Source organism: Emiliania huxleyi, assembly GCF_000372725.1.
Source record: "Emiliania huxleyi CCMP1516 unplaced genomic scaffold EMIHUscaffold_261, whole genome shotgun sequence".
In the NCBI taxonomy this organism is placed as follows: domain Eukaryota; phylum Haptophyta; order Isochrysidales; family Noelaerhabdaceae; genus Emiliania; species Emiliania huxleyi.
In genome coordinates, this window is record NW_005200081.1 from 118,731 (window position 1) to 144,856 (window position 26,126).

General features: G+C 63.8%; 10 protein-coding genes across 10 annotated transcripts; 5 read left to right on the plus strand and 5 right to left on the minus strand.

Annotated features, from left to right (window-relative positions):
- Positions 1-412: 412 nt before the first annotated feature.
- On the minus strand, positions 413-4,814 carry EMIHUDRAFT_469238 (hypothetical protein; the record flags this gene model as incomplete). The annotated part of the gene is made up of 6 exons (XM_005777352.1): positions 413-787; positions 866-919; positions 1,282-1,458; positions 1,592-1,945; positions 4,024-4,119; positions 4,248-4,814. The coding sequence occupies 6 exons, from the start codon at positions 4,812-4,814 to the stop codon at positions 413-415; spliced, it is 1,623 nt and encodes a 540-aa protein (XP_005777409.1).
- Positions 4,815-5,365: 551 nt separating this feature from the next.
- EMIHUDRAFT_367503 (hypothetical protein) lies at positions 5,366-6,089 on the plus strand. Its single transcript, XM_005777353.1, has one exon. The coding sequence runs from the start codon at positions 5,764-5,766 to the stop codon at positions 5,962-5,964; it is 201 nt and encodes a 66-aa protein (XP_005777410.1). The 5' UTR covers positions 5,366-5,763; the 3' UTR covers positions 5,965-6,089.
- A 382-nt stretch (positions 6,090-6,471) lies between these two features.
- Positions 6,472-7,489, plus strand: EMIHUDRAFT_457641 (hypothetical protein; the record flags this gene model as incomplete). Its single annotated transcript, XM_005777354.1, has 3 exons — positions 6,472-6,915; positions 6,962-7,152; positions 7,193-7,489. 3 exons carry the CDS (start codon positions 6,472-6,474, stop codon positions 7,329-7,331), a joined length of 774 nt encoding a protein of 257 aa, XP_005777411.1. The 3' UTR covers positions 7,332-7,489.
- A 2,016-nt stretch (positions 7,490-9,505) lies between these two features.
- Positions 9,506-12,271, minus strand: EMIHUDRAFT_430284 (hypothetical protein; the record flags this gene model as incomplete). The annotated part of the gene is made up of 10 exons (XM_005777355.1): positions 9,506-9,901; positions 9,972-10,034; positions 10,173-10,274; positions 10,504-10,590; positions 10,735-10,893; positions 10,960-11,136; positions 11,199-11,223; positions 11,275-11,357; positions 11,445-11,615; positions 11,813-12,271. 10 exons carry the CDS (start codon positions 12,269-12,271, stop codon positions 9,740-9,742), a joined length of 1,488 nt encoding a protein of 495 aa, XP_005777412.1. The 3' UTR covers positions 9,506-9,739.
- A 3,556-nt stretch (positions 12,272-15,827) lies between these two features.
- EMIHUDRAFT_238071 (hypothetical protein) lies at positions 15,828-16,544 on the minus strand (the record flags this gene model as incomplete). The annotated part of the gene is made up of 2 exons (XM_005777356.1): positions 15,828-16,103; positions 16,326-16,544. The coding sequence occupies 2 exons, from the start codon at positions 16,542-16,544 to the stop codon at positions 15,828-15,830; spliced, it is 495 nt and encodes a 164-aa protein (XP_005777413.1).
- Positions 16,545-16,873: 329 nt separating this feature from the next.
- EMIHUDRAFT_367510 (hypothetical protein) lies at positions 16,874-17,632 on the minus strand (the record flags this gene model as incomplete). Its single annotated transcript, XM_005777357.1, has 1 exon — positions 16,874-17,632. A coding segment is annotated over one exon (759 nt), but the record flags the coding sequence as incomplete, so codon positions are not given.
- Positions 17,633-17,890: 258 nt separating this feature from the next.
- Positions 17,891-19,187, plus strand: EMIHUDRAFT_115697 (hypothetical protein; the record flags this gene model as incomplete). The annotated part of the gene is made up of 2 exons (XM_005777358.1): positions 17,891-18,388; positions 19,038-19,187. 2 exons carry the CDS (start codon positions 17,891-17,893, stop codon positions 19,185-19,187), a joined length of 648 nt encoding a protein of 215 aa, XP_005777415.1.
- Positions 19,188-19,515: 328 nt separating this feature from the next.
- Positions 19,516-20,435, plus strand: EMIHUDRAFT_238074 (hypothetical protein; the record flags this gene model as incomplete). Its single annotated transcript, XM_005777359.1, has 2 exons — positions 19,516-20,018; positions 20,189-20,435. The coding sequence occupies 2 exons, from the start codon at positions 19,516-19,518 to the stop codon at positions 20,433-20,435; spliced, it is 750 nt and encodes a 249-aa protein (XP_005777416.1).
- Positions 20,436-22,738: 2,303 nt separating this feature from the next.
- Positions 22,739-24,301, minus strand: EMIHUDRAFT_74002 (hypothetical protein; the record flags this gene model as incomplete). Its single annotated transcript, XM_005777360.1, has 2 exons — positions 22,739-23,517; positions 23,596-24,301. Coding segments are annotated over 2 exons (1,485 nt in total), but the record flags the coding sequence as incomplete, so codon positions are not given.
- An 814-nt stretch (positions 24,302-25,115) lies between these two features.
- On the plus strand, positions 25,116-25,592 carry EMIHUDRAFT_45067 (hypothetical protein; the record flags this gene model as incomplete). The annotated part of the gene is made up of 1 exon (XM_005777361.1): positions 25,116-25,592. A coding segment is annotated over one exon (477 nt), but the record flags the coding sequence as incomplete, so codon positions are not given.
- Positions 25,593-26,126: the final 534 nt, after the last annotated feature.

Sequence of the window (26,126 nt, forward strand, 5' to 3'; positions counted from 1 at the left end):
ACCTTGCGCCACCACGCAACTCTCGACACCCGCTCGACACCCGCTCGACACCCTCGACACCCTCGACACCCCTCGACACCTCTCGACACCCCTCGACACCGGCAAGCAGCATGGTATCAGCATCGTCCATCGACAGGCCTCGACAGGCCTCGACAGGCCCCTCGACAGGCCTCGACAGGCCTCGACAGGCCTCGACAGCACGACAGGCCTCGACAGGCCTCGACACCTCTACCCCTAGAACACAGCAGCCTGCTCGGAGCAGCTCGACACCCTCGACACCGGGCCTCGACACCTCGACACCAGGGCTCAGTTTGACCGTTTTCTTTCGTCGTTACATTTTTCTCCAAAGTACCTGGAGAGAGTAAGCAGTAAGAGCAGGAGACTCTCTCATAAATCAAGCGGGACGAGACTATCATCGTTCTCTCCGCTGCCGCTCGCCGGAGGGCGCGTCGGTGCTGAGGCAGTACACCGCGGTCGCGGCGACCACCAGCACGGCGCCGAGCAAGAAGCGCGGGCTGGGCGAGAATCGGAGCGAGGGCAGCAGCGCGGAGAGGGCCGAGGAGAGGAGGATGGAGAGCGATGTCGCGAAACCCTTGGCGATGTTGTCCGCGTGCTTGTGCACGACGCCGATGATCAAGCCGCCCGCGGCGACCTGCAGCACCACGAGCCACACGAGAGGGGTGAAGCCGGCGAAGAGGCCACGCTGCCGCACCGCCTCGGCGTCGAGCCAGCAGACGGAGCAAGCCCCGGCGGCGAGGGAGGCGAGACCGAGCTGGACGTTGCGCACCTGAGAAGAGAGGTAGAGGTAGAGGCAGAGGTGTGTGTGTGCACAGGCACAGAGAGGCCGAGGAGGAGCGCTGCGCACCGCCACGCTGACATGGGCGGTGCGCTTGACCCGCGCCTCGGTCCAGACGCCCGCCTGTGAACGAAACAAGGCGTGAGCACAGACAACGAAGGGCGGCGAGGCCTCGCTCCACAGCGCCCGCCAGCCCGCTCAGCACGGCTGCAGAGATGACAGCAACCACCCCGAGGTGGGGAGACCGGGCGGAGGCGGAGGCGGAGGCGGCGGAGGCCGAGGCGGCGGCGGCGGGGGGGGTGCGGCGGCGTAATGGCAGCAAAGCGGAGAGGGCGGCCCATGACGGGAGGCGGGAGGGCGGCGCCGGCGCTGCGGCGGGCGCGGGTTGGGGTGGCGCGTGCTGCGCACTTGTGACGAGCGCTACCTGCGCCATGGACACACCCGAGTGAGGGCGGGGATGCAGGGGAGAGAATACAGCGGAGCACCGCAGCGGCATGCGTGCTCTCGAGGTGTGGACAGGGCACGGGTCCGTGTGCACTGCATCTGGGGAGTGCCCCGACGAACAGGACGAGCAGTGCGCCCCACCGGCGGGGAGAGAGGCGGCGGCCGAGCAGGAGCACGGAGAAGAGGGCGGCGGTGAGCAGCTTGAGCTGGTACAGCACCTGCCGGCGGCCTCGGGTCGTCTGCGGTCGTGTGTCTGCGGTCGTGTGTGCGGGGCCCCGGTCCTGGTCCCGGTCCCCGTTGTGGGGTGTGCTGCAACCCCTCGCGCCGCCCCAGTGTGCGTCTTCACAGCACCTGGTACGCCGCGGCGTCGAGGTGCGCGGCCGCGAGGTAGAGCAGGTTGTTTTGCACGAGGTAGATGAGCGCCGGAGGGAAGAGGGCGAGAGTGCCGCGCCAGTCAACCACGACCTGCCTCCAAAGGACTGACAGCGCCGCCTCGCCACCGCGCACCTGCTCGCGCAGCAGGATCGCCACGCTCACGCCGATCTTGAGCGCCTCGGCGCTAACGACGGCGGCAGAGGCCAGGAATCGAGGCTGGTGCGGCCGCCGCGCCGCCGCCATGGACACGATCTGGAAGGACGCCTGCACGGCGAGCGCGACGAGCGCACAGTCACGCGTCTTGACCGAGAGCGTCCTCAACTGCCACAGCTGCGGAGCGGGCAACGCTGGTGCCGGAGAGCTGTCGGCGGCCGGGTGTCTGTCTTTCCGCCTGACTTTTGAGCTGCCCGCGAGCACAGCCATGCCGTACTCTGGCTCGGATCTGAGACGGCCTGTCGTTGCAAGCTCGAGCCCGAGTCCAAAGTTGGGAAGTCGGCCGGGCGAGCGTGATGCGGCGCGTGCCGAAGGCAAATGAAGGTTTGCCGGCGAGCGAAAGCGGTGCGTGTGTACCTCCAGTATCGTAGTTCGTCAGGGGCGGGGAACCCGCAATTTGAAATGCTCCGGCATCTCAAATTGCCCGATACGATCTCCATTTTAATTGAGATTGCCTCGAGCATCCCAAGATGCATGAAGCAATTCAGGATGCGCGCGCATCCTGAATTGCTTCATGCATCTTGAATTGCTTCGTGCATCTTGGGATGCTCGAGGCAACCAAAGATGTCCACGACATCCCTGATTGAGCCATTACATCCTGAGATGCTGGCCGGAGGGCGCTGCATCTCAGGATGGCTGAATTGGCGTCGCCATCCCCGAGATGTGGCAAGCATTTTCAAATGGATATTTTAACCTCAGATAAATAAGACAATCCAGAATGCGCGCGATGTGCGACGAGGCCTAATAGTCCGCAGCGCCCCCAATGGTGCGCCGCATGGAGGGCGAGCTCTCCCTCTCCCTCGATCGTCTCGCCCTCCCTCACTGGTGTGTTCATTGGGTGGGGGGGGTCATAACAAACACGGTACGAGGAGTCTGGGGGGTACTTGAGGGGAGGGGGGAGGGGAGGGGAGGGGGAGGAGTCTGGGTGCACTTGCCTAAGGTTCTTGCCCTCAAATTGCAAAAGATATGCAGTCATTCCCCATTCCCCGAGGCAGGAGGAGTGGAGGAGGAGATGCAGAAGGAGTAGGAGGGAGGGGAGAGGGAAGGGGTGGGGGGAGGAGTCTGGGGGGTACTTGAGGGGAGGGGGGAGGAGTCTGGGTGGTGCACTTGCCTAAGGTTCTTGCCCTCATAAATTGCAAAAGATATGCAGTCATGCCCCGAATACACATAATGCAACATATAATGCAACGAAATGCAATCACGCGCAAAATGCAGAAAATGCAAATATTGCATAATGCGACGAAATGCAATCACGCGCAAAATGCAACGAATGCAAATAATGCATAATGCAACGAAATGCAATCAGCGAACGCAGTTGTAATGCAGTTGTAATGCAGGTGAATGCATGCGAATGCAAAAAATGCAAAAAACGCAATGCATGGGCAAAAACCACACGCATTTTTGGGCAAGAACCACACTTACCCCGACTATGGAGGACCCGTCACCAGACGACGCAGGGCAGAAGACGGTGAGGCAGAGCAGACGCGCAGGGCGAGACGAGGGAGGGAGCAGGATGTTGCGGAGATCAGCAGGAGGATGTACGACGAGATTAGGAGCAGCAGGGACCCGAGGGGCCATGTGGAAGACGGCTAGTGCTAGTCCCCCATCGGGAGGACGACCCCGGCTAGTCGCCGACCACACCCACAAAGAACCCTGCACAAAGACCGCAGGGCGGGGACCTGTTCCTTTTTACCCATCTCCTAGTAGAGGTGTCCGTTTTTATTTATTTATTTACACTCGTGTGTGGGCCCTTTCTTGGGGCCGCGCCTGCGGCGCGCCGTGGTTTCTTAGATTTTTGCGGAAATCGCTCGGCGTGGTTTCTTAATGGTAAGGTCTCTTAATGCCCGCAACAGACTGTAGCACAGTGTCAGTGACTCAGTGTGTGAGTCCACCTTGTCGCGGCGCGCTTGTCACATGAACACATGTTCACAGCACACAGGTAAAACGTAAAAGTAACAAGTATGGCGCTGACTTCCTAATCCGCTAATGTTACGGCAGTATAGCCAGCCATTCGTTGCGTACGGATACTTTATACCCTACTTGCCCCTGTCCCCTGAAGAACTCGTCGTGCACGTAGGGCGAACTAGTAGTCTCTCTCTCCTGACTCACACGGAACACTAGTACCGGGTAGTGATTCACTAGGCTCTAGGGCGACTCTAGGGCGATCTGGACGTAGACTCCGCGTGTAAGCAGACCCGCTGGTGTTTGTTCTCGCCGTGCGGGTGGCAGGCGTAGCCGAGCTGCTTCAGGTAGTGGCTCGGGTCGCCATGCTTCTCGAGGCGGACGCCAACCTAACGGGAAGCAGGAGCCCCACAGCGTTCAAAACACAAGCCGCTTTTGGTGAGCTGTTTGTCTCTCGGTGTGCGTGCGTGCGTGCGTGCGTGCGTGCGTGCGTGCGTGCGTGCGCGTGCGTGCCAACCTCCTCGTACCCGATGACCGGTCGGTCCCGGCCGATGGTCTGCAGCAGCCCGAGCAGCACCTCGTACTGGAACTGCGCGCCAGCCACGTCGACCTTTATGACGGCGACGCGCTCCTCCGTGGGGATAAGCTCGTCGAGAGGTAACAGGGGTGCCACGGTGTTGGCCTGCCACAGCAGGTAGCCGTCGCCTGGATCGGCGAGCTGCAGCCGCACCACGGACCCATTGCTCATCACCGCAGTGTATCGCGATGGCGCGCTGCGGATGGCGCCGCTGCTCGCGCACACGTGCAGCAGAGTCGCGTTCGGGTGCTCCCCGACTGCAGTGCTTCGCAGCTCGTTGTATGCGGCTTCGAGGCACGCCACCCCCACGACGCGCCAGCCGTCCTTGAGCGCAGCCATCACCTCGCAGCCGTTGGCACCCACGTCGAGAACTGCGCCGCGCCTCGCCGACGACATGGCGTGGCGGAGCAGTGGATACATGAACTGCGGGCATTGCCCACTTTCGCTGCTGGCCTTGCCGGCGGCGAGCGCGGCGAGGAGCGGCAGCAGAAAGCAGCGAAGCCTCATCCTCGGCCAGATGGGGCCGTCGATTTCTTTTGTACCGAAAGGGATTTCTTTCACCCACTTTCAGCCCGAGTGAGATTTTCTTTTGCGGTCTGCGCCGACGGTGCGGCTAAAGACAGTCTAACTGTTGGAGAGTCTGAACTCAAACCTACTTCCTGACCGTAGCCTGACCGTCCTTGTGTAACCGTGTCTCATGTTTGGTTTGTCCTGCCGCGCACATTGTCATGCTGTTGGGTTTCTCCTGCCGCGCACATTGTCATCGACTTGTATCCGACTTGGTGGTTGTGGTGATGTAGCGATGGTGTGGGTCTCTAGTGACCTATACAGCTCCTCCGTGTTCCGTCTCCTGACATGGTACCGACCGGTGAGTGCACGGAGTGAGCAGTGCGGCACTGAGGCCGACATGAGAGCTGGTGCGGCACACAAGCGAGATGTGTTGCCGCACAGCATTTCCGGCTTACGCTCGATACGTTGGCTGGCACCATGGGCACCTGCGCGAGCCGTGGTGATTGGCTGGGCACAGAGGCTCGGCGCACGGTGGCACAGCGGCCGCCAACTGCTTGGCTCGGAGGCTGAGCAGAATGAGAACAACCGCAACATCAACTTGTGTGCTTGCGGATCTTCTGCGACAGAGCGCATCTCCGCCAGCACTGCGGCTGTGTGGACACGAGTATCCCCTCTTGCTTCTCCTTACCGGTCCGTTCTCCTCGCCTACGGACCACCATCGCAGCTGCTGCCTCCGCTACCAGCTCTCGGGCTGCTGCAACGGCAGTTACAGCAAAGATCTCGCACCGAATGTGGACCCTGCCTTTCGCCGCCGCTACTTCCGACGTCGCCGCTCGACACGACCGGAGCTGTACGCGATGAACACGCGACGATCAACACGCCCTCTCTGCCTTGTGTGGCGATTACCACGTCGTGGGGGAGTGTTGGGCATCTGTTCGACGTGGCAATGCCACTCTACCTCATTGCTGTCTCTTCCTCGTCTGATGCGCTCATCAACGTCAACGCGGCGAGGCGTCCCAACGGCCCAGTCGCCGCGCAGCAACGGGGCGCCCCCGCTGCCGCTCCCGCGCCCGCCGCTCCCGCCGCGCCCGCTCAAGCCGCCGCCCCGCGACGCTCAGCCCGGATTGCAGCTCGCGGCGCGCCATGACCGAGCTCCACAACGAGCTCCTGTTCATTATCTCCCCTTTCTCTCTCTCCGCCCACTCGGCCGCGCTTTGACCCCTTCACTGGATCATCTTAGCGCGCAAGTCTTGCCAACAAGCAAGACCATCCTTCGCGAAGACGCAAGGTTGGACGCTTAGCCAGCCCCGCGAGACGCCGGCGGGTAACCGGCATACCTACGCTCAGACACATTCACACTCTGCTGTTGTTGTCTGCCGCATCCTCATTCATGAAGACTGCGGAGACAATGGGGGAGTGTTGGAGAGTGTGAACTCAAACCTACTTCCTGACCGTAGCCTGACCGTCCTTGTGTAACCGTGTCTCATGTTTGGTTTGTCCTGCCGCGCACATTGTCATGCTGTTGGGTTTCTCCTGCCGCGCACATTGTCATCGACTTGTATCCGACTTGGTGGTTGTGGTGATGTAGCGATGGTGTGGGTCTCTAGTGACCTATACAGCTCCTCCGTGTTCCGTCTCCTGACACTAACGCCCTATGAGGGACGCAGCGGCACTTTCGCGGCGTCTCATCGGGACAGGACTGGCTTCCGTCGCCCGCCGCAGCCCGTCGCGTCCTCCCATCTCGCGCCTTGCGCGTCTGTCGGTTTGTTCCGTCGCCAGAGTGCCAACTGCTGAGGACGTGCGCGCCTATTCGCCGAGTGAGCTGGAGGCGGCGCGGCTGCAGCTCGTGGCGGCGCTCGACGGGGCCGAGCACTCTCTCGCCAGTGACTTCTCTGTTGAGGCGGCGCAGCAGCGGACCCACCTGGCGAGGGTTTTGGCGATGACCCTCCTCCGGCTGGGCAGCCCGCTGGACGCGGAGCAAACCATCGTCGACGCGCTCGGCGTGCCGCGCGGAGTCACGGGCGGCGAGGCGGCGCGGTGGTGCAGGGCGCGCGGTGGAGACGCGGGCTGCTCCTCCGAGGAGAAGAGTTGCGAGCCTGTCCGGCCTCTCCCAGTGCCGGCTCTAATCTGGCAGCGCTTCGTAGGCGCCGCTCGAAATGGCCTTCCTGCTGGGGGTGTGCTACCAAAAGAGCGGCCGCACACGCGAGGCGCTGGCCGCCTTTGAGGAGGTCCTGCGCGAGAGCGAGGGCCATTGGCGCGCCCGCTACCACACAGCTCTGCTCGCCATCGGCGGCGGCAGGCGGGCGGGCGCCGAGGGGAGGCGGGCCACCGCACCGTCGCCCTCACCCTCCGCGTCGCCCTCCCCTCTCTTGCAGGCACGACGAAGGCGAGGCGGCGCTGAGGCGCGTGCTCGCCTGCCAGCCGGAGCACGCAGGCTCCCTCTCGCTCCTCGCGCGGCTGGAGGAGCGGCAGAGGGCGCTGCGGAATGAGCTGCAAGTGCCTGCATGCCGGTGACGCTGACGGGGCGGTAGCCCTGCGGTATTGCCTTGTGTGCTTGTGTGGAGAAAGCGTGTGGTTGTGCCGTGTCAGACTCAGTATTTTCGTTCTCCGGTTCTGCGAGACGTATCGTCAGGTACGTTCTGATAGGAAGTGTTTCGCAGCTACTACTACTATCGAGGCGCGTGGGACCTTGAGCTTGAGACACAGTCGTAGAGACTAGAGTCGAGCACCTGGGGACTGGGGTCTGGTGTCGAGGCACGAGGGGTGTCGAGGGGTGTCGAGGGGTGTCGAGGGGTGTCGAGGCGTAGGCCTGTTTAACATTAACTATAACTTTGGGCCTAACAGTTGCGCTAGTGTTGGCTGAAATCCTGAACGTTGTTCAAGTGTTCACCACAGCCCATGCTGTTACTGTTTGTTATTGTTGTTACCGTTGTTCGCGGCCAGCAAGCAGAAAATGGCAAAACCCCCGGGTAAAACCCGAAAATAACCTGGGGTTTTCCGGGTATTTTCGGGTATTACCCGCACTGGACGCTGAGATCGTCGTGGGTCACTGCCAGGCCTTCCTTATTGTTGTTCAGCCGGCCTAACGTTAGCTACTGTTGTTGGGGAGCCCAACTGTTGTTCTGTTGTTACTGTTAACACTAGCAACACTGTTCAGCTCCCAACGTTAAACAGCTCTAGTCGAGGGGTGTCGAGTTGGTCGAGTTGGCGTGGGGTGTCGACACGAGGTGTCGAGTCGGTGTCGAGGTTTGGTGTCGAGGTGTCGAGGCCAGGGCTCAGATGTCTCTGCGGCCGCCCGGCGGAGCTCTCTGCACAGCGGGCCCTCCTCGCCGCCTTCGCTGCCGCTGCATCGCTGTCGGCTCGTCATGTCTGTCTAGGGTCATTGGGGGCGTGCCGTTGCTGTTCTCTCTCTCTCTCTCTCCCGGGGTCCCAGCTCCAGCTCCAACCTGCCGTGTGTCGGGACTTCGCCCCCTCGGCTCCCCCCCCCCCCCCCCTCCGCTGAACTGCATGCTCGTGCACGTTCTCGCCTTGTCCCAGGAGCCTCGACCCCTTCGTGTGTTGGGTCCGAGGCTCCGAGGCCCCGGGCCCCGGCGCGAACGCTCGAGCGGTCGAGGAGTCCGAGGTAAGGTAAGGTAAGGTAAACGTCTCCACACACACAAGGTGGTGAGGCAAGGGGGGGCGACCCTCGCATCTCCACGCCCGGACACGGGCAGGAGCCCCCCGGCATTCAAAGTGCAAGCACCGGCCCGGTGCCGTGGGTGAGCAACCTGCACCTCACTCCCTCCCTCCCAGACACAACCCGCACACAACCCCCACAGCGTGGACGACTACGTGTTCAGAAACACCAAGCAGCGAGGGGTGAAGGGGTAAGGGGCTGTGAGGGGCAGAATCTTCATCCGGCTTATCTGTGACTACTCCATCTAGCCTGGGGGGTCGGAGGAGGGGAGGGCAGAAGGGGTAAGATATGGGTGAGGCCAGCTAGTCGGACACCCTCCGTTTCCGGATAGGGAGCCAGCCAGAGATCGCTTCAAGTAGTGAGAGGGGTCAAAACGTGGCGACCTATATAGCATAAAAATATAATAAAAAACCGGGGGAATTAGACACCACAGATACGCACACACCGACGCCCGAAGTGCCAAGAAGGACGTCATTAGTACGAAACCTCAGAAGGCCATGGGCGCCGAGGGAACATTCCCCCGAGAGGACAAATAAAGCAAAAATAAAAAGTCGACGCACCCCCTCCTTGCGCAGTGACCCTCGCTAAGTGTCGCCGTCTCGGGGCACGCTATCCTGCGCAGGCAGGGCAAGCGGGGGCGGGGGGCACTCCCATCTCTCCTGTGTACGGGTGGTGACTGTCTCCAGTCTCGGAGGGGGGCAAGAAGGTAAGAATATCTAATTTTTTCTTCAGCTCGATCTCGATGGTCGCGTAGCCAGTCCTTATCAGCCTGACCTGCGACGCACCGAACAACCGTGCGACACACACCGCGCCCTCCAGTTGCACGCGATCGGAGCGATTCCAGGGTCCGCTGCGCATCTCTCCGGCGGCACGACGGTGGCCGGCGCTTGCGCGCCAGCCCCGTCCGCCGCCGGTTCCGCGGCCGCGGTCCCTTTCATAGCTACGCGCGCGCATTGGATTCCACGGGGCGTCTTTGATATGTTGTAAAGCCGTACGAGGAGTGCAAAAGCGAAAAGGGGAGAAAGCACTAGCAGGCATCCGCTTAACCGTAAATGGGATCCTAAGTCCTATGGCCGGCGTAGCACCTAGCACCTTTTTATGAGTTATGTCTCTCGCGTTCTGGCTCTCTCTCTCGTCTCTGTCTCTCGCGCCCACCGTCAGTATCTTTGCCAGCCAACGGTAGCCTCTGCAAGCCACCCCCAAGCCCGGCGCGTCACCACCCACACCGCCGCGCGCACCCGCGGGGTCACGCCGCCGGTGCTTTCACGGACGGCTGGCAGACGCTCATCGAGGCCAGCCGGACGGCGCCAAATTCGAGGCCGAAGTTGCACTTGCCTTCGAGCTCCGCGAACCGGCCGAAGAAGGCCTTCATCAGCTGGAGGTAGTTCTCGACGTCGGCGACACCGACCTGTGACATGCCCCGCTGGCTGAGTGCCTTATCTGGAGTGTCTGTGTGTCGCTCCAAGTGTGACCCGCACCGTCTCGCGGATCGAGTGCATCGAGAGGCAGGGCGCGCCGATGTCGACGGTGCGCAGCCCGGTCTACGAAGAGAAGGAGGGGGAGCGAGAGGTGAGGGGGGGGGGGAGGCAGAACTCGACAGGGCCAAAGGCGTGAGACTCGAGGCACAGGGCTGGCGAGAGGGGGCTCCGCGGGAGTGTGTTTGAAGATGCTCCCCTCACCGACTGCGAGATGAGCGGGCCGATGGTGGAGCCGCACGGGCAGTCGTTCTTGACCATGAACTCCTGCACCGCCAGCCCGGCGAGCCGCGCGAGCTCACGCACCTGCAAGCGGGCGCGAGGCTGACGCGAGGCTGCACGCGATGACCCGAGGAGGAGCCGCGCGAGGGTGTCTGGGCGCGTGGGCACTGTCTGTCAAGGGGGTGTCCGGAGAGTGCTGGAGTGTCTAGGGAGAGTGTCTACGCAGCCACGGAGTCTTGGGAGTGTCTTGGAAGAGTCCGCGCAGATTTCAACGGCCTCACTATCTCGGCTCTATCTCGGCTCTATCTCGCACGACGAAGCCGGTCGCGTCGTTCGTGGCGTAGCGCTGGTTGTCATTCGACTTGATGACGGTCCCGCTGTTGAGCTTGGGCGCGTGCTCCTGCAGACACACAAAAAGAAAGTGAGGCACGCCTTCACCTCGTGAGATAGAGAGGGGTAAGCATGGCGCGCTCCTGATCACACACCAGCCACTGACGTGCGGTGTGAATGGCGGCCACGCCCTGGTCGACTCCGCCGCGCGAGCCTTCTCGTGCTTCTCTGCGTAGTTTGGGTGGACGGCGTGCGCCAGGTCCGCGGCCATCAGAAAGGAGCGCCGCGCCGTCTTGCTGAGCGCCTCCACGCTCGCGTGTCGCTCGTCGGGCGCAAAGCAGGACGAGACCCGCTGCAGCGCGTCGCTCATCACCTGCGGGAAGGGTCCGAGGAGGGTCCGAGAAAGTTCCGAGACCCGCTGCAGCGCGACGTTCCTCACCGTCGAGCAGGCGCCCTGCGCCGAGCCAGAACCCACCTCCTCGTGGTCGAACAGGGCGATCATCGCCACGTCCGGCTGCGAGGGCGGCGCCTCCTTGGCGTGGTCGATCAGCGCGAGCATGGCGAGGTAGCAGGTGAGCTGGTTGTCGAGTCGCGGCGCAGAGAGAAACTCGTCCGCCTACCGGACACGTCCACGACACGTCCACGACGCGCAGCGCAGGCAGAGACGCGCGGCGCCACTCCCCAATCGCGGGCGTAGTCTCGGCTGATCTCGGCTAATCTCGGCTGATCTCGGCTAGATCTCGCCAGCCCCCACGTCGCGGACGGCTGCGTGTCGCACAGCGTGAGGTCGAAGTCGAGCACGTCGCCTGAGGTCGCAGGGAGAGTGCGAGAGAGGCGCTAGCGAGAGGCGCCGGCAGAGGGAGGCGCTGGAGAGAGGGCCGGGAGGAGAGCGCCTGGAGCGCAGCCGAGCTCCTCCCCAATGACCCGCAGCAGCTCGGGCGCATGGCGCCCCCCGAGCGAGGAGGCGGACGGCTTGTCGGCGTTGAGCGCCTCGCTCACCGCGCACGCGAGGATCGGCGCGAGGTGCGTCTCCTTGTTTGGTGCGAACTTCTCCCTCTCCTCGGCGGTGCGCAGGTGGATGCAGAGGCTCGGCACCTGCGGGTGCGTCGTGGACGTGTCCAGCGGGCGCGTCAGTGTCGTGGACGTGTCCAGCGGGCGCGTCGGTGGACGTGCCGAGGGCGGCAGAGCGGAGGCGGAGGTTGGGTAGGCGTGTGGACGTGCAAGCGGCGGGTTGGAGACGGTGGCGGGCGGACGGGCGGCGAGGGAAGGTGTCTCGGAAGTGTCTGCGGCACCCGCATCAGAGGCCGGCGCACAAAGAGGAGGCGGCGGGCGAACGATCCGTCAGCCTGCTTGACGATCACCGAGCCCGCGAGGGTGAGCTCGCGGTCGAACCACGTGTGCCACAGCCCGCCGCCGTACGTCTCGACGTTCAACTGCAGGTAGCCGTGAGCGCTCTTCTTCGAAGACGGCTTGAGCTTCAGCACGGGGCTATCTGTGTGCCCGCCGACGACGTTAATACCGTTCCCCGCCTCGAAGGCCGCGCCGACGTGGAAAGCCACCAGCGTCGTGCCGGCGCGTGTATAAAAGTAGCTGCCGCCGGGCTTCAGTAGAGGCCGCCAAGCGCCGTCCTCCGCAATCTCGGTGAAGCCCGCCGCCTTTAGCAGCGCGCCCGTCTCGGCGCAGAGGTGGAAGGGAGTCGGGCATTCGTCGATGAATTTGCAGGTGGCCTGAGCGAGGGAGACTTCGGCCATCCTCGCAAGCAGACGGAAAATCGGGCGAGTCGGGTCGAATAAAATACCGTCTCGAGGTTCTCGAGGTGGATATCCTTTGGCCGCGTTGGGTAGCGAGGATTGGTGTAACCCGAGCCACGGAGGCGTGTTTTCTGACGGCCGACCGTCAGTGCACGGAGTTGCCCCTTCTCCGACTGCCCCGGCTAGTTCCCGAGGCTCGCCGGGTTTCCCCTACGTCACCCAGGACCTAGCGCGGGTGGGTTGGAGGGGGCTCGCCCCGTTCCTCCCCATCGGGCCGCGTGAGCGGCCACGCCTCGCAGATTCGTTTTCGCGCCTGGGTCAGGCGCGCGGGGCATCCCCCGGGTCGCTCGACCAGCGATCCGAAGAGTGGCCGCTATGCGAGGGAAAGAGCGGGGCCCTCGACGCCTCAGTCCGGCCCTCCGAGGGGGGAAGGGAAGTGCGGGGTCCCCACGGGCGCCTCAGTTCGGCCCTCCCGAGGGGGGGAGGGGAGCAAGGGGGTGGGGGGATCAGGGCGGTGGGGAGGGGTCTCGGTTTCTTGTGGCTAACACTTGCCTTTCGGGGAGGGGCCTCCGTTGGAAGGCGCGCATGCAGCCCTACGTCTTCCCCTCCTCCCTCGAGGCAGCGAGTAGGCAGCGAGAGGAGGTCTCGAGCGCCTATATGAAGGTATGTGAGAAGGTGATGGGAATGGGTGGTCGGGCGGGCGGGCGGGCGGGCGGGCGGGCGGGCGGGCGGGCGGGCGGGCGAGCAAGCGGGGAGCGGCGGGCGGGCGGGGCGGAGCGGGCGGGCAGGGTTATCGGGGGAATCGTGTCCACAATCAGCGGCAGCGGAGCAGCAGCCGCAGCAGCAGCTGCTGCAGCAGCAATCAGCAGCCAGATTGCTGCCGTTGTCTGCGCCGCGATCCGCCGCCGCGCCGCCGCGCCGCCGCCGCCTGCGCTCGCCGCCGCCTCGTAGACGACTCCTCTCGCGCTCGGAGAGCCGCGCAGCGGGCCGCGAGGTTGTGGTCAGAGAGCAGCAGGGTTGAGATCCACAAAATCAGCCAAATTTGAGGTTGCTCGAGAGAGCCTGGATGGTCCCGCGCCGTTGCCCCGGTGCCGGCGCATCACGTCTCAGCCGCGATGGGCCGGTTCCGCCGCGCAGTCGAGCAGCAGGAGCTCGGAGGCAACTTTGTCGACAAACAGGTCGAGCAAAATTTCGGCGAAGAAGTGGCACCGGCGGCACGCCGGGACGAATCCGGACTGATCACATTGTTCGGCACCGCGGCGGCGAGCCGCCGCGAGCCCACAGGAGAGCTGGGCGCCGCGGCACCAGACCGCGCCGCCAGCGAGGCGAGAGCTGCAGCCGACCGGCCGTGACATGGCAGTTAGACGGCGGGATTTTCTCTAATCTCTAAAATACTAAAATAAAATACCCTGAGGCGGCTCTATTTGCACGGGAATGAACTATTATCGAGTGTTCGAAGAGAGAGTGGACCTGAGCAACAACATGACCTGGAGGCAAATGATCGGAGTGGGAGTCAGAAATGTGGTCCTTGCGCGAGGCGAGCTCGATAGACTTGAGGGGCCAGGATACGCCGCGAGGAGGACGGAGTTACGCCGAAAGGAAGACGAAAGAAGCCGCGAGAACAAGGGACCGGCAGGCGGCGGCGCCGCAGGACGAGGCAGAAGAGAACGACGCGACAGAGGAGGAAGCGACAAGGGAGAGAACGACGAGAGTGGGACGGCCGCGAGGTGGCATGAAGGTTGCAGCGAGAAGCGGCGAGAGACTGCGAAAAGAGATACGAAGAGGCAGACTCCCCAGGGTGGGCGACGGCTAGCGCATCACACTCCTCTCCTTAAAAAATCCCTGTGTGGTGGCGGCGTGCCGTTCTCCCATCCCTCCCTTGGGTTGTATGTTTTCTTTCTTTCTTTCTTTCTGAACTATTATCCCCCTGATCGTTCTTCCAAAATCCTGCTCGTGCAGGTGGGGACCCTGTCCTCGTCCCATCCCTCGTTTGGCGTGTCTGTTTTCTTTCTTTCTTTATGAACTATTAAGAGCCGCATACAGAAAGATCAACCGCCTTGCGCGCAAGGCTCAACGCTCGGGCGTTGACCGCATCGCGTACCCTCCCCACTCCCGCCTCTCGTTTGTGTCACACCACGCGGAAAACGCATGCTTGGCCTGTCTGTACACGTTTTCTCGCCTAAGTACTATCTATATTCTTTTTCCGTATTCTTTCCGTATTCTTGTCCAAAACAGGGTCTATATTCTCGAATATGACAAGAATACAGCTCCAAATAGATCTATCTATATTCTCAAATATTCTTCATATTCCAGCTGAAAATCGCTGAAAATCAAGATCACGACTCTCACAGTGATTTGGGCTCGGCAGCTTGTTAGCCCTCAGCCGAAGAGCTCTCTCTCTGAAAATCGCTTCGAAAAGGAATATAGAATCGGAAGAATAACGTGTACCAGGCCAAAACGCATCTCCATCGGCATCGCTTCGGTTTTCAAAAATCTCTCTGCTCCGGAGAGAGAGAGATTTTTAGCAATACCTTTAAAGAGTGGTTACAGGCGGCGTAAGATCCGTTCAATACCAAAAAACTCGAACACTCACACGTCATTTGTGTTTTGTTCGCTTCGGTGAAGGCTGAAGGGCGGTGTGAACCGCGCCATCCTCGATCGCCGTGCAAAGCTCGCTTCCGAGCTCTCACGCCGCGCGTAGGGCCCTTAGGGGCCTAGAGAACACAACCCCCTCTCCCTTTTCTCCCAGTAAGCTAAAAGTACGTACACTGAGAGAGAGAGGCAGCCCCCTCTCCCTTCTCTCCCAGTACGCGCCAGGCCGCTGCCGCCCAGGCTCGGGCCGAGAGGGAAAAGGCCCTCGACTTTGCTCAGGGCGCAGAGCAGGTTGATGGCGTCTGGTACCTCGACTCCAACACTATGTTGGCGCCGCCCGGCGGGCGCGCGCGAGCGGCACCGTGGCGGACGGATGGCAAGGGACGGCGGCAGGGGCAGCGAAGAACGTCGCGAAAATACCGTGTGCCGTGTGTGCCGTTCCTCCGCCGCGCCCAAATGCAAAACAACTCAGAAGCGAGAAGAAATAAGTACCTTAGAATATGTATGTAAACAGGAGAGCGAGAAAGAAGGTACAAATTCCAAATCGGGTCCTTTTAAACCAGATCTGGGCCGAGTGAAGCCTGAGTGCCTGAGTGTCTGAGTAGGAGGAGGAGGCACACGCCGTGCCGGGTCCCCGGGTGAGCACCGGAGATCGTCTCTCGGTCACTCACTTACCGCGCAGGGGCACTCTCTCCAGGCTCCAGCTGGCGCTGCGCGCCGCCTGGCGTGCTCTGCGCCGCCGACCCGCGGCGCGGCCTCGTCCCCCCGACCGCGTCGGCGCTCTCGTGCACCGCCGGTGTGCGGCGGTGAGGCACTTAGTTACCCTCCAACGCCTGCGAGCCGAGCTTATCCCGCGCGCCCTGGGCGCCTCGGGGCGACCCCTCTGCCTCTCGCGCGCACCACCCTGTTTGTTCGTCGTCTTTTAACAGCAGTAAAAAAGCTAGCTTTTAAGCTTAGTTACTAGCTAGCTGGCCGCCAGCTCCGAGAGCGTCACGCAGGCGAGGCCCCGCTCGCCCAGCCCCTCGAGCAGCAGCCGCAGCGCGTCCAGGCACCAGCGGCGACACTTTGCCTCCGGCATGTGCATGATTATGATGGAGCCTGGTTGCGCCATCCGTAGCAGCGTCCGCGAGATGAAGGCCGGGTCGTCCACCGCCCAGTCGTCGCAGTAGGCGTCGCCGAGAACGTGCACCATCCCGCGCTGCCGGGCGAGCACGTCGCGCATGCGGCGTGTCAGCACGCCCTGCGGTGAGCGGTACCAGCGGCCGCGCTCCGCCGCGCCGGTCGGCGGCGGCGTCTCTGCGTGGCAGCGGCGGATGAGCTCATCGCACTCGAGCAGATCCGCCTCAAACGCGTCTGCGGCGGCGAGTGCGTATGGCTGATCGCGCTTCAGGTGGTTGCCGAGCTCGCAGCCTGCCGCCAGCAGGGCGGCGGCCGCGTCGGGCGAGCAGTAGTCGGAGCACACAAAGAAGGTTGCGCGAGCGCCGTGTCGCTGTAGCAGCTCCACCACCGCCGGCGCGAGAGAGTCTGCGGCCTCGCCTCGGCAGATCCCGTCGTCGATGGTGAGTGCCACGCGAGCGCATCCACCTGGTGGCACTTCCGAGAAGAAGAGCGTCGATCGATACCGCGGAATGAGGAACCGTGCTGCGGCGCACAGCCGGCGAGAGCCGATCCGCGAGACCATCGACCACCAACACTTGAGCAAGAGGAGACACATGTCCGACGTCCGAATGGCCAGCCGGTGGGCGGCAAACCTGCCTGCTATTCGCCGCAGCCGCGCTTTCTCCGCGAGGCAGAGGGAAAAAGAAAGATGTCCTCACAAGGGAGGGATGGGAGTGGAGGCGCGGTGCGTGCCTGTTTTTCTTTTTTTGCGAAATCCTGGGAAGCTCCACCGAGACCACAGACCCTCCAACAGCGCAGGCAGGCAGGAGGATAAGAGGGCTCCCGCGGCGATCAACACCGCAACTCCTTTTCTCGGTCGTTGCTCGCGCCGTTGGGAAACGCAAGGCGCACCTTTTTGTTTTGAAGACCTCGATACTTAGCGCACTGCTCGGGCGAGAGCTCAAACACGTGCCGCGTCTCGTCTTCGCCGCCGGCTACGCGCACAGACACAGTACGCGGCAGCGCCGACACGTCAACCCGCGTGTACGTCAGCGACGGGTCCCGCACGCCGCACGAGGCGCATGCGTGCAGCGGCAGCGCGTGCGCCATGCGCTCGTCGCTCCACTCGCCCAGCAGCCGCCGCTTCGTCTCGTCGGAGACGTGCACGCAGCGCTGCAGCAGCGCCGCCGTCTCGTCCTCGGGCCGCTCCAGGTCCATGACGACGTTCGTCGAGGCGTGGAAGCGCGTCTCCAGGTCGATGGCCGCCTGCTCGGCCGCGGCGAGCTTGCCCTGGTCGACGCACATGCCGCACACCGCGTGCGCCGGGCAGCCGCACTGGCCGCGTTGTGGGCGCACGGTCTTGGCGACCGCCGGCGCTGCGCGCCGGTCGTGCTGCTCACGCTGCCGGCGGCGCTGGTCGCGCGCCTGCCGATCGCGCGTGTTCGCGGCGGCTGCATCTCCTGCTCGTTTCGCTCGCACCCGAGCGGCTGTCGCCAGGCGCTTCAGGTCGGCGGTGCTGCGCGCGCGGCCGTCGGCCAGGCACAGCCACATGTCCTCCTCCTCGGCAGGCTCGCACGGCTTGCCGTCGAACTGCGGCTGGCGCCCGCGACGATGCTTCGCCCAGGCCGGGCACGATGGTGCCGCGACGAGCGGCGTCGAGGCGACGGCCATCGATGGGTCCAGAAGACTTGGAGACACTTCTCGACCAAAAAATCAAAAAAGTCGAGCACAATTGCGTTACATGGGCATGGCCGGGGTTTCTGCACCGAACGATCTTACTTTCGGTCTATCGAAAGTGTTGATCGATAAAAGAATTCTGCGACCGCCAATCTGTAGACTGTCTCCTACGCACAACCGGACGCCTCGCGTACGCCACGCGTGCTCTCGTGCATCAACACGTGCTGGCAGGTAGCCCCTCGACAACGCCGGATGTGGCTCCTTCAGGCTGGTGCGCTGTTGGCGTACGGCAGCCCGACGCCGGCTCGCGCCCGGACGGCTCGCATGGCAGCCACCGCGGATGCGCCGTTCTGGTTCGACCCTTGCCTCGAGTTTGGCCTCGACGAGCCCCGCCCAGACGCAGGCACCCTGCCGCTCCTGCTCGTGCTGCCTGGAGCGGACGGCTCTGGAATCACCGCGTGGATGCAGTTCCCGTCGCTCGCACAAGAGTACGCGGTGCGCGCCCTCTGCGTGCCGGCCGGCGACCGCTCGAGCCACGCCGACCTGGTGGCGCTCGTGTCGCAAGAGGTGCGGTCGGTCGGCGAGGGTCGCGAGCTCTTCCTGCTGGGAGAGTCGATGGGGTCCGGGGTCGCCATCGACGTCGCGCTCGACGTGCCGCAGGAGCTGTCCGGCCTGTTGCTCGTCTCCCCCGCGACCGGCTGGCACCGCAAGCTCGGCTACCGGATCCTGACCTGGAGAGACTCTGTCTTGGTCTCGAACCGCGGCCCGTGGCCGGCTCTGCTCCAGCTAGTCCTCACGCTGAGCTCGTACGAGCTGCTCGACGCCGCGCAGGTCTCCCTCCCTCGGCTACACCTCGGCCGCACCTCGGCCGCACCTCGGCCGCACCTCGGCCGCACCTCGGCCGCACCTCGGCCGCACCTCGGCCGCACCTCGGCCGCACCTCGGCCGCACCTCGGCTATAATCGCACGAGCTGCTCGGCGCCGCGCAGGTCGCATCCACCTTCCGACGGCTGCTCACCGGAGAGAAGTCGCCCCTTCTGCTCGGCGAGGCGCGGACGAAGTACGCCTGGCGCGTCGTCACCGCGCTGCCGGCAAGACTCGCCCTCTCCCCGGCGACGGCCTCGCACCGCAAGGGCTGGGCGGAGCCCACGTTCGCCGCCGGCAGACGGGTGGCCGAGCTGCAGGTCCCGGTGCTGTGCGTGGCCGGGACAGCCGACCTCCGCGTGCCTGCCGCGGACGAGGCTCGACGCTTCGAGCGCGAGGTCTGAGTCACGCGGCCTCATCTCCACCCTGTCTCGACCCTTCTGAACCCTCTCTCGGCCGCGTCTCGACCTGTCTCGGCTACATCTCGGATACATCGAACCCAGCAACCCTTTTCAGGGTTCCTCTCGATTGCAAGGTGTCGCGCTGCCGGTGCGTCTACGTCGAGGGCGCGGGGCACGCCGGCGCGACAGACGATCGGCTCGACTTGCGCGCCGAGCTCGCTGCGTGGCGAAGGGAAGTGATAGAGGTGAGCCGGAAGGAGCCCACCACGGCCGCGACGGTCTGACGCATCACAGAAAAAAAGAAGGCGTGAAGATATTTTTTCTTTCACTTTGGCACGGCTCGGCGAGGGGCTCACGGCGGGGTCGCACACGGCGGGGGTGTGACTGGGCCGCTGTGGAGCGATGTGGTCAGGGGAACAACGAGACACAAATGGGACAAGCGTCAGCGGATCAAGGATCAGCACGGCGAGCGCGAGATTGAATTCGCCGACGTGGATGATCATAACGTGGTGACAAAGACCGTCATGGGAGCGCGGGTGCTGCGCGGGTGCGGCAGCTAGCAGGCGAGGAGGGCGGCACTAAAGCGGACCCGCTGTGTCCGATCGTGCGGCTATGCGGAAAGCCGCGCAGCAATGGACCGAGGAAGATGAGAACCCGCCTAGAGCGACAATGGCGCACTTGCTTAGCAGCGCCTGCCTGGGGAATAGGGAGCAGGCCAGATGGTTCCTCAGAGTAGCGCGAGCGCAGACGGGGACGGCGATCAGCAAAGTAGCACAGGCGGCACCCGACTCCAAGGATACGCTGAAGACGCTGAGGATGGCGCATGTCGCTGCGCTGAAGGGCTCACGCTATAGGGTGCTGGATGAGGACGGGTACGATGCGCTAGCCCCCGCAGTCGGGGGGGTGTTGCCAGCACTGGTAGATGACCGCTCGGAGAAGAGCCGGAGGGACCTTGGCGCCGGGGTCACGAGGAACTTGCAAGTCGTGGCCGAGGCGGCGACGGGAGCGGTGCAGAGGTGGATCCAGCTCAACGATGAGGCTACCGCGCGCATAATGAAGAGAGAGGAACACATCGAGTGGCTGAGGAAGCTCTTCGCTGGGTGGGAGGAGGCCCGGTCGGCCTTGAGGGAGTCGCGGAGGAGGAGGGATAACGGAGGTAACGTGCGGACAGGCCAGCAGCCAGTGGGACGAAGACGAGGGCCGCGATGGCAGCTCAAGCGGGAGGGAGCGGAGACAGTGGGCAGCGAGCGAAGTGGGTGAGACTGATGATGCTCCTTCGACTTAGGGAGCGGTTCAGCTGCTGGGCGGGCTTCAGGGTGGTGCTCACGAGAAAAGGAATCGACGCGATGTACAAAGCATACAAGAAGAGGAGAAAGAAGAGGACGGACATCGGTGATGACGAAACAGAAACTAGCGCAGGCGAGAGCAGGGCAGACCCGGAGATGGGGGAGTCGGAGCAGACGGCATCGGCCGCCGAGGGAATGTTGGGAAGAGGCACGAGGAGGGCGGCGACCTCAACCGACTATGGATGACCCGTCGCCAGACGACGCAGGGCAGACGACGGGGAGGCGGAGCAGACGCGCAGGGCGAGACGAGGGAGGGAGCAGGACGTTGCGGAGATCAGCAGGAGGATGTACGAAGACATTAAGAGTAGCAGGGACCCGAGGGACCATGTGGAAGACGGCTAGTGCTAGTGCTAGACGGCTAGTGCTAGTCCCCCACCGGGAGGACGACCCCGGCTAGTCGCCGACCACACACCCACAAAGAACCCTGCACAAAGATCGCACGGGCGGGGACCTGTTCCTTTTCACCCATCTCACAGTAGAGGTGTCCGTTTTCTTATTTATCATCGCGCTGGCCGAGACGGGTGTCGGGTCATGCTCATGGTTCGCCCCTCTCTGTGGTGCTCGCACACGCGCAACACCGAACACGACCCCCCCGCGCGATACACACCACACCACACACGCCGCACGCCGCCAGAGGCAGTCTCGAGTGTGCTCAGGTGAGCTGCTCATTCTTCCATCGCGGCCTCAAAGGCTTAAACAAAGGCGGAGGCGTCGGCTTCCCCCTCCAGCTCCTTGCTGGGGTCTGCCGCCTCATCGGCCTCGAAGCGCGAGAACGCAAAGTGGGTCTCGTAGGGCGATGCCACTTCGTACATGGCCGCACTGCCTGCGCACACGCACGGAGCGCGAGTCAGATGACACAAGACTTTACGCCACCCTGTATCCGCACAGCTGCGCGCCTTCGATCGCGCCCTCGGCCATGGCGCTCGTCTTGAAGCGGCCAAGACGCCCGAGCTCGTGACTCGAGCCACCGCCATCTCGCCGGCGGCCGTCTCGATCTCGCCGCTCGTGAGCTGTGTCGACAGCACGCCCTGCCCCGAGACGACGTGGTACAGGAGCACGCTCGTCAGCGCGCCGGACGGGTCGGCGAGCAACGCGTCGAGGGTGCCGGCGGGCAGCGCGCTGAAGGCGGCGTCCGTCGGAGCGAAGACGGTGAAGGGGCCGTCGCCGTCGAGTGCGCCGACGAGCTCAGCGGCGACGAGCGCGGCCTCGAGGGTCTGGTGCGATGGGCTCGCCGCCACGATGGCTGCGATGGAGGGCGGCGGCGGCGGCGGCAGGGGCGGCGGCGGCGACGGCGGCGGCGTGAGCACCCTGTCGATGACATGGACCACGCCGTTGCGCGCAATGATGTCGGCGACGGTCACCTGTGCATCGTTGATGAAGACGCCCGAGCTCGTGACTCGAGCCACCGCCATCTCGCCGGCGGCCGTCGCGATCTCGCCGCTCGTGAGCTGTGTCGACAGCACGCCCTGCCCCGAGACGACGTGGTACAGGAGCACGCTCGTCAGCGCGCCGGACGGGTCGGCGAGCAACGCGTCGAGGGTGCCGGCGGGCAGCGCGCTGAAGGCGGCGTCCGTCGGAGCGAAGACGGTGAAGGGGCCGTCGCCGTCGAGTGCGCCGACGAGCTCAGCGGCGACGAGCGCGGCCTCGAGGGTCTGGTGCGATGGGCTCGCCGCCACGATGGCTGCGATGGAGGGCGGCGGCGACGGCGGCGGCGTGAGCACCCTGTCGATGACATGGACCACGCCGTTGCGCGCAATGATGTCGGCGACGGTCACCTGTGCATCGTTGATGAAGACGCCCGAGCTCGTGACTCGAGCCACCGCCATCTCGCCGGCGGCCGTCGCGATCTCGCCGCTCGTGAGCTGTGTCGACAGCACGCCCTGCCCCGAGACGACGTGGTACAGGAGCACGCTCGTCAGCGCGCCGGACGGGTCGGCGAGCAACGCGTCGAGGGTGCCGGCGGGCAGCGCGCTGAAGGCGGCGTCCGTCGGAGCGAAGACGGTGAAGGGGCCGTCGCCGTCGAGTGCGCCGACGAGCTCAGCGGCGACGAGCGCGGCCTCGAGGGTCTGGTGCGATGGGCTCGCCGCCACGATGGCTGCGATGGAGGGCGGCGGCGGCGGCGGCGGCGGCGACGGCAATAGGGGTCCTGCCACGGTGATCGCGATCTTTTGACCGGCCATGCAGTGGAACCCCACCGAGCAGATGTAGTAAAACGTGCCTGGTTGATCCATTGTGATGGACAGCCTTCCTCCGCTTGACGGTGCCACCAGCTGCTGCCCGTCTAGCACGCAGCTGTCGAAGTCTGTCTTCGAGAGTGACATAACCACATTGTGATAGCCACTCCACGCAAAGGTGATGACCTGTCCGACCTCGGCCGTCATCTCGCCTGGGCTCATCGGGATGGACCATGCCAGTGTCGTTGCCACCGACTTGCGTGTTCGCGCCCTCGGAGAAAGCTCCACGCAGCCATCGGAGGCTCTCTGACCGTCGGGAAACGGCACCGTGTGAAGCTCATCGACGGCGGGCCTCTGGACATGAAGGCAAGTGCCTCCGGGCCAAACCACGTCAATAGACTCTACGGCCGTGACAGGTCCAAGCCCAAAGTGAGCGACGGGCTCCATCTGGCAAAGATATCCCGAGCCAGCGTCGATGATGCGCATCTGCGTGCGGCCCGAAGCCGTTAGCCTAACCACAGCACCGCGCGCAGGAGCGCCGTGCGTGGTCAGCGGCATCACTCGCAAGTAATGGTTGTCGCGGCCAAGCGCCGGGCTGAAGAGCGAGAGCGGCTGCGCTTGAGACTCTCCGTGGCTCACCAACAGCTCAAGCAGCCCGTCGCCATCCAGGTCTGCCACAGCGGCGCCGGTGCCGTGGCCGTCAGTGTCCACGGCGGCGCCAGCGTTGATGAGGGTCCAGTCCTCGTCGGTAGGAAGCCGGCGAAAGAGCCGATTCTCTCCGGGTATGTTGTTCCAGAATATCTCCTCGTATCCATCGTTGTCAAAGTCGGCGACGATGACGGTTCGTATAGGGGACGCCTCGGCCATGGCGGCAGGGGCCTTGTCCGTGAAGCTCGCCCCACCCGCTGTGTCGCGTGACTGCTCGAACAGCCGGTGCTCTCCGTTCCAATTCCCGTAGACGATGTCCACGAGGCCGTCTCCGTTTGCATCAAACAGTGCTGTCCCGCGCCCAGTGTAGTTTGGGTCGTCGAGCCCCACTGCTTGAGCCATGTCACTAAAGGTGCCGTCGCCGTTGTTCCTAAACATGAAGTTGGCTCTGTGTCCCAGCCGCCGCCTGTGTCGATGTGCGCTGGTATTCACCGTGCCTTCTCGCGCGGCCAACTGCCGCCCACCATTCCAACCCTCGTTGTTTGCAAAGATGTCCACGTTGGAGGAGAGGATCGGGCCGGCCACGAGAGCTCGCCCTCCCGTCGTGAGATCGACCCCCGCTTCTGGCGCCACGTCTATGAGCGTACGCCCGTCGCTGCCAGCCTCGAAGAGCTTCATCGCACCTCCATAATTTGCAACCATGATCCCGAATTTACCATCTGCGTGCCGATCGACGCAGGCGCACGAGCGTCCAGCGACGTAATTAGCGGTGCCCTGGTTCTGTGGGAGGGCGAAGAGCTCGACGTGCTCCCTCCTCGCGTCGTCGAAGTCGATCAGCTTGTCTGACGTTGAGGTCGAGCCCGAGTACTGGTCCGTGTTGAGCACATACAACTCCTCGTGCCCGTCGCCGTCAATGTCACACGCAGCCACACCAATGGCGCGGTGCTCGGCGTCCTGGAGGGTCGGGCTGCTGAGCGCAATATCCTGGTAGCTGCTCCCGTCCCACTCGAAGGCTTGGTTGGCGGCTCCATATCCAGCCACGACGAACTCAAAGTTGCCATCGCCGTCAGTGTCAGTCACTGCCACGCCGTAGTTTAGCTGCGCTGGATTGGAGGCGAGTCTTTCACTCACGTCGATAAAGAAGTCGGGGCCTGGGGGAGGAATGTATTCGTAGGCGGGGCACGCCGCACTGCTGGTGATAGCGTCAGTCTCGCAGGCGTCCCACGCCATTTGGCAACGACCGTCGCAGAAGGAGCAAGGCGAGCCGCGGCTGTCACTCACGCATTTGGAGCAGTCTGCGCCATTTCCGCCACAGTGCCCGCCAGCAACCGGGCGGCAGGCAAGCACGAGGAGCAGGGCCGGCGCGAGAAGGCGCACACCCATGCTTCTTGGTAAGAGAGGAACCGTTCTTGGGAAGAGAGGAACCGGGCGGCAGGCAGGCGCGAGGAGCAGGGCCGGCGCGAGAAGGCGCACACCCAGCTTCTTGGTAAGATGCTTCTTGTGTAGAGAGGAGGCTCGACCCGAACGGATTCGACCTCTCCTGGCAATCTGCTCCCACCTCTCTCTCCAGTGCTTGGTCACTCCGTTCAAAGAATGAAAAGACGCACACAAAGAAAGAAAGAAAACAGAGAGCCTGGGAGGACGGCACGCCGCCACCCCGGTTTTCTGCTTTCTTTGCGCACACAACACTAGTCCCGTGCCTCGTGTTGTGCGAGGGAGATTTCCTAAATTCTTTTCGCAGTGTTGCACGCCAGTCCTGCTGCCTAGTAAGAAAGAAAGAAAACAGGCACCCAAGGGAGGGATGGGTGGACGGCACGCCGCTACCACACAGGGATTTCCCGTGCCTAGTGTCGTGGAGTGCATTCCAAAATTCTTTTTGGCGTTCCGCGGCAAATTCTTTTCGCGTCTAGTGTCGTTGGGGTAAAATTCTTTTCGCACACCCTGTTGTGCGCACCGCGGCGCTGCTCGGACTGCACGCGACTGCACGCGGGCACCGGCTCGCCAGATGGGCAAGGCGGACAAGAATGGCGGCTTCCTCGCGCCCAAGTCGATCGCCAACCGCATCAAGGCGAAGGGGCTGCAGAAGCTGCGATGGTACTGCCAGATGTGCAACAAGCAGTGCCGCGACGAGAACGGGTTCAAGTGCCACTGCATGTCGGAGTCGCACCAGCGGCAAATGGCGATGTTCTCGGAGAACTCGGGCAAGTACATGGACGAATTCTCGCGCGAGTTTGAGGAAGGGATGATGGAGATCATTGGCCGCAAGGCGCGCTCGCAGCGGTGCAGCGCAAACGTCGTCTACCGCGAGTACATTGCGAACCGGCACCACTTCCACATGAACTCGACGATATGGGAGACGCTGACCGACTTCATCATGTACCTCGGCCGCGAGGGCAAGTGCGAGGTCGACGAGACCGAGAAGGGCTGGTTCGTGACGTATGTCGACCGCGACCCCGAGAAGCTGCGCAAGCTGGAGGAGCGAGCGAAGCGCGAGCGGACCGAGCTCGACTCGTCGGAGAGGCACGAGCGCGACCTGATGCGGCAGGCGAAGGCGGCTCGTGAGGCGCTCGGCGACGGCGCCCTCGCCCCTTCCGCCACCGAGCTGCAGCGCACAGACCCCGACCAAAAGGTTGCCCTCTCCCTCGGCGGCGGCGGCGGCCCCTCCAAGGGCAAGGCGAGGCTCGCCGCCCCACTCGCGGCGGGAGGCGCGTCTCTCTTCGGCGCGGACGACGGCGCGGGCACCAGCGGCGGCGGCGGCGGCGGCGGCGGCGGCGGCGGCGGCGGCGGCGGCGGCGCTGGCAAGGCCAAGCCGCCGAGCGGGATCGCGTCTCTGATGGCGGAGGAGCAGCGGCGGAAGGAGGCGGCGGCGCGGAGGGAGGCGGAGGACAAGGTGGCGGCGGCGGCGGCGGCGGCCCCGCCTTCCGACGCGTGGCTAACGCGCGCGCGGCCGGAGCGAGCAGGTGTGCTTGCGGCAGGACCTGTGGCCGGCTGAGGTTTGCCGTGTGGGGAGAGGGTAGGCGCGGGATCGTCGTCAAGTGCCTGCACATTTCATACT

Bases quoted from the DNA above. Each gene is read 5' to 3' on its own strand.
- EMIHUDRAFT_367503 (XM_005777353.1), top strand. From the start codon at position 5,764: ATGCCACTCTACCTCATTGCTGTCTCTTCCTCGTCTGATGCGCTCATC.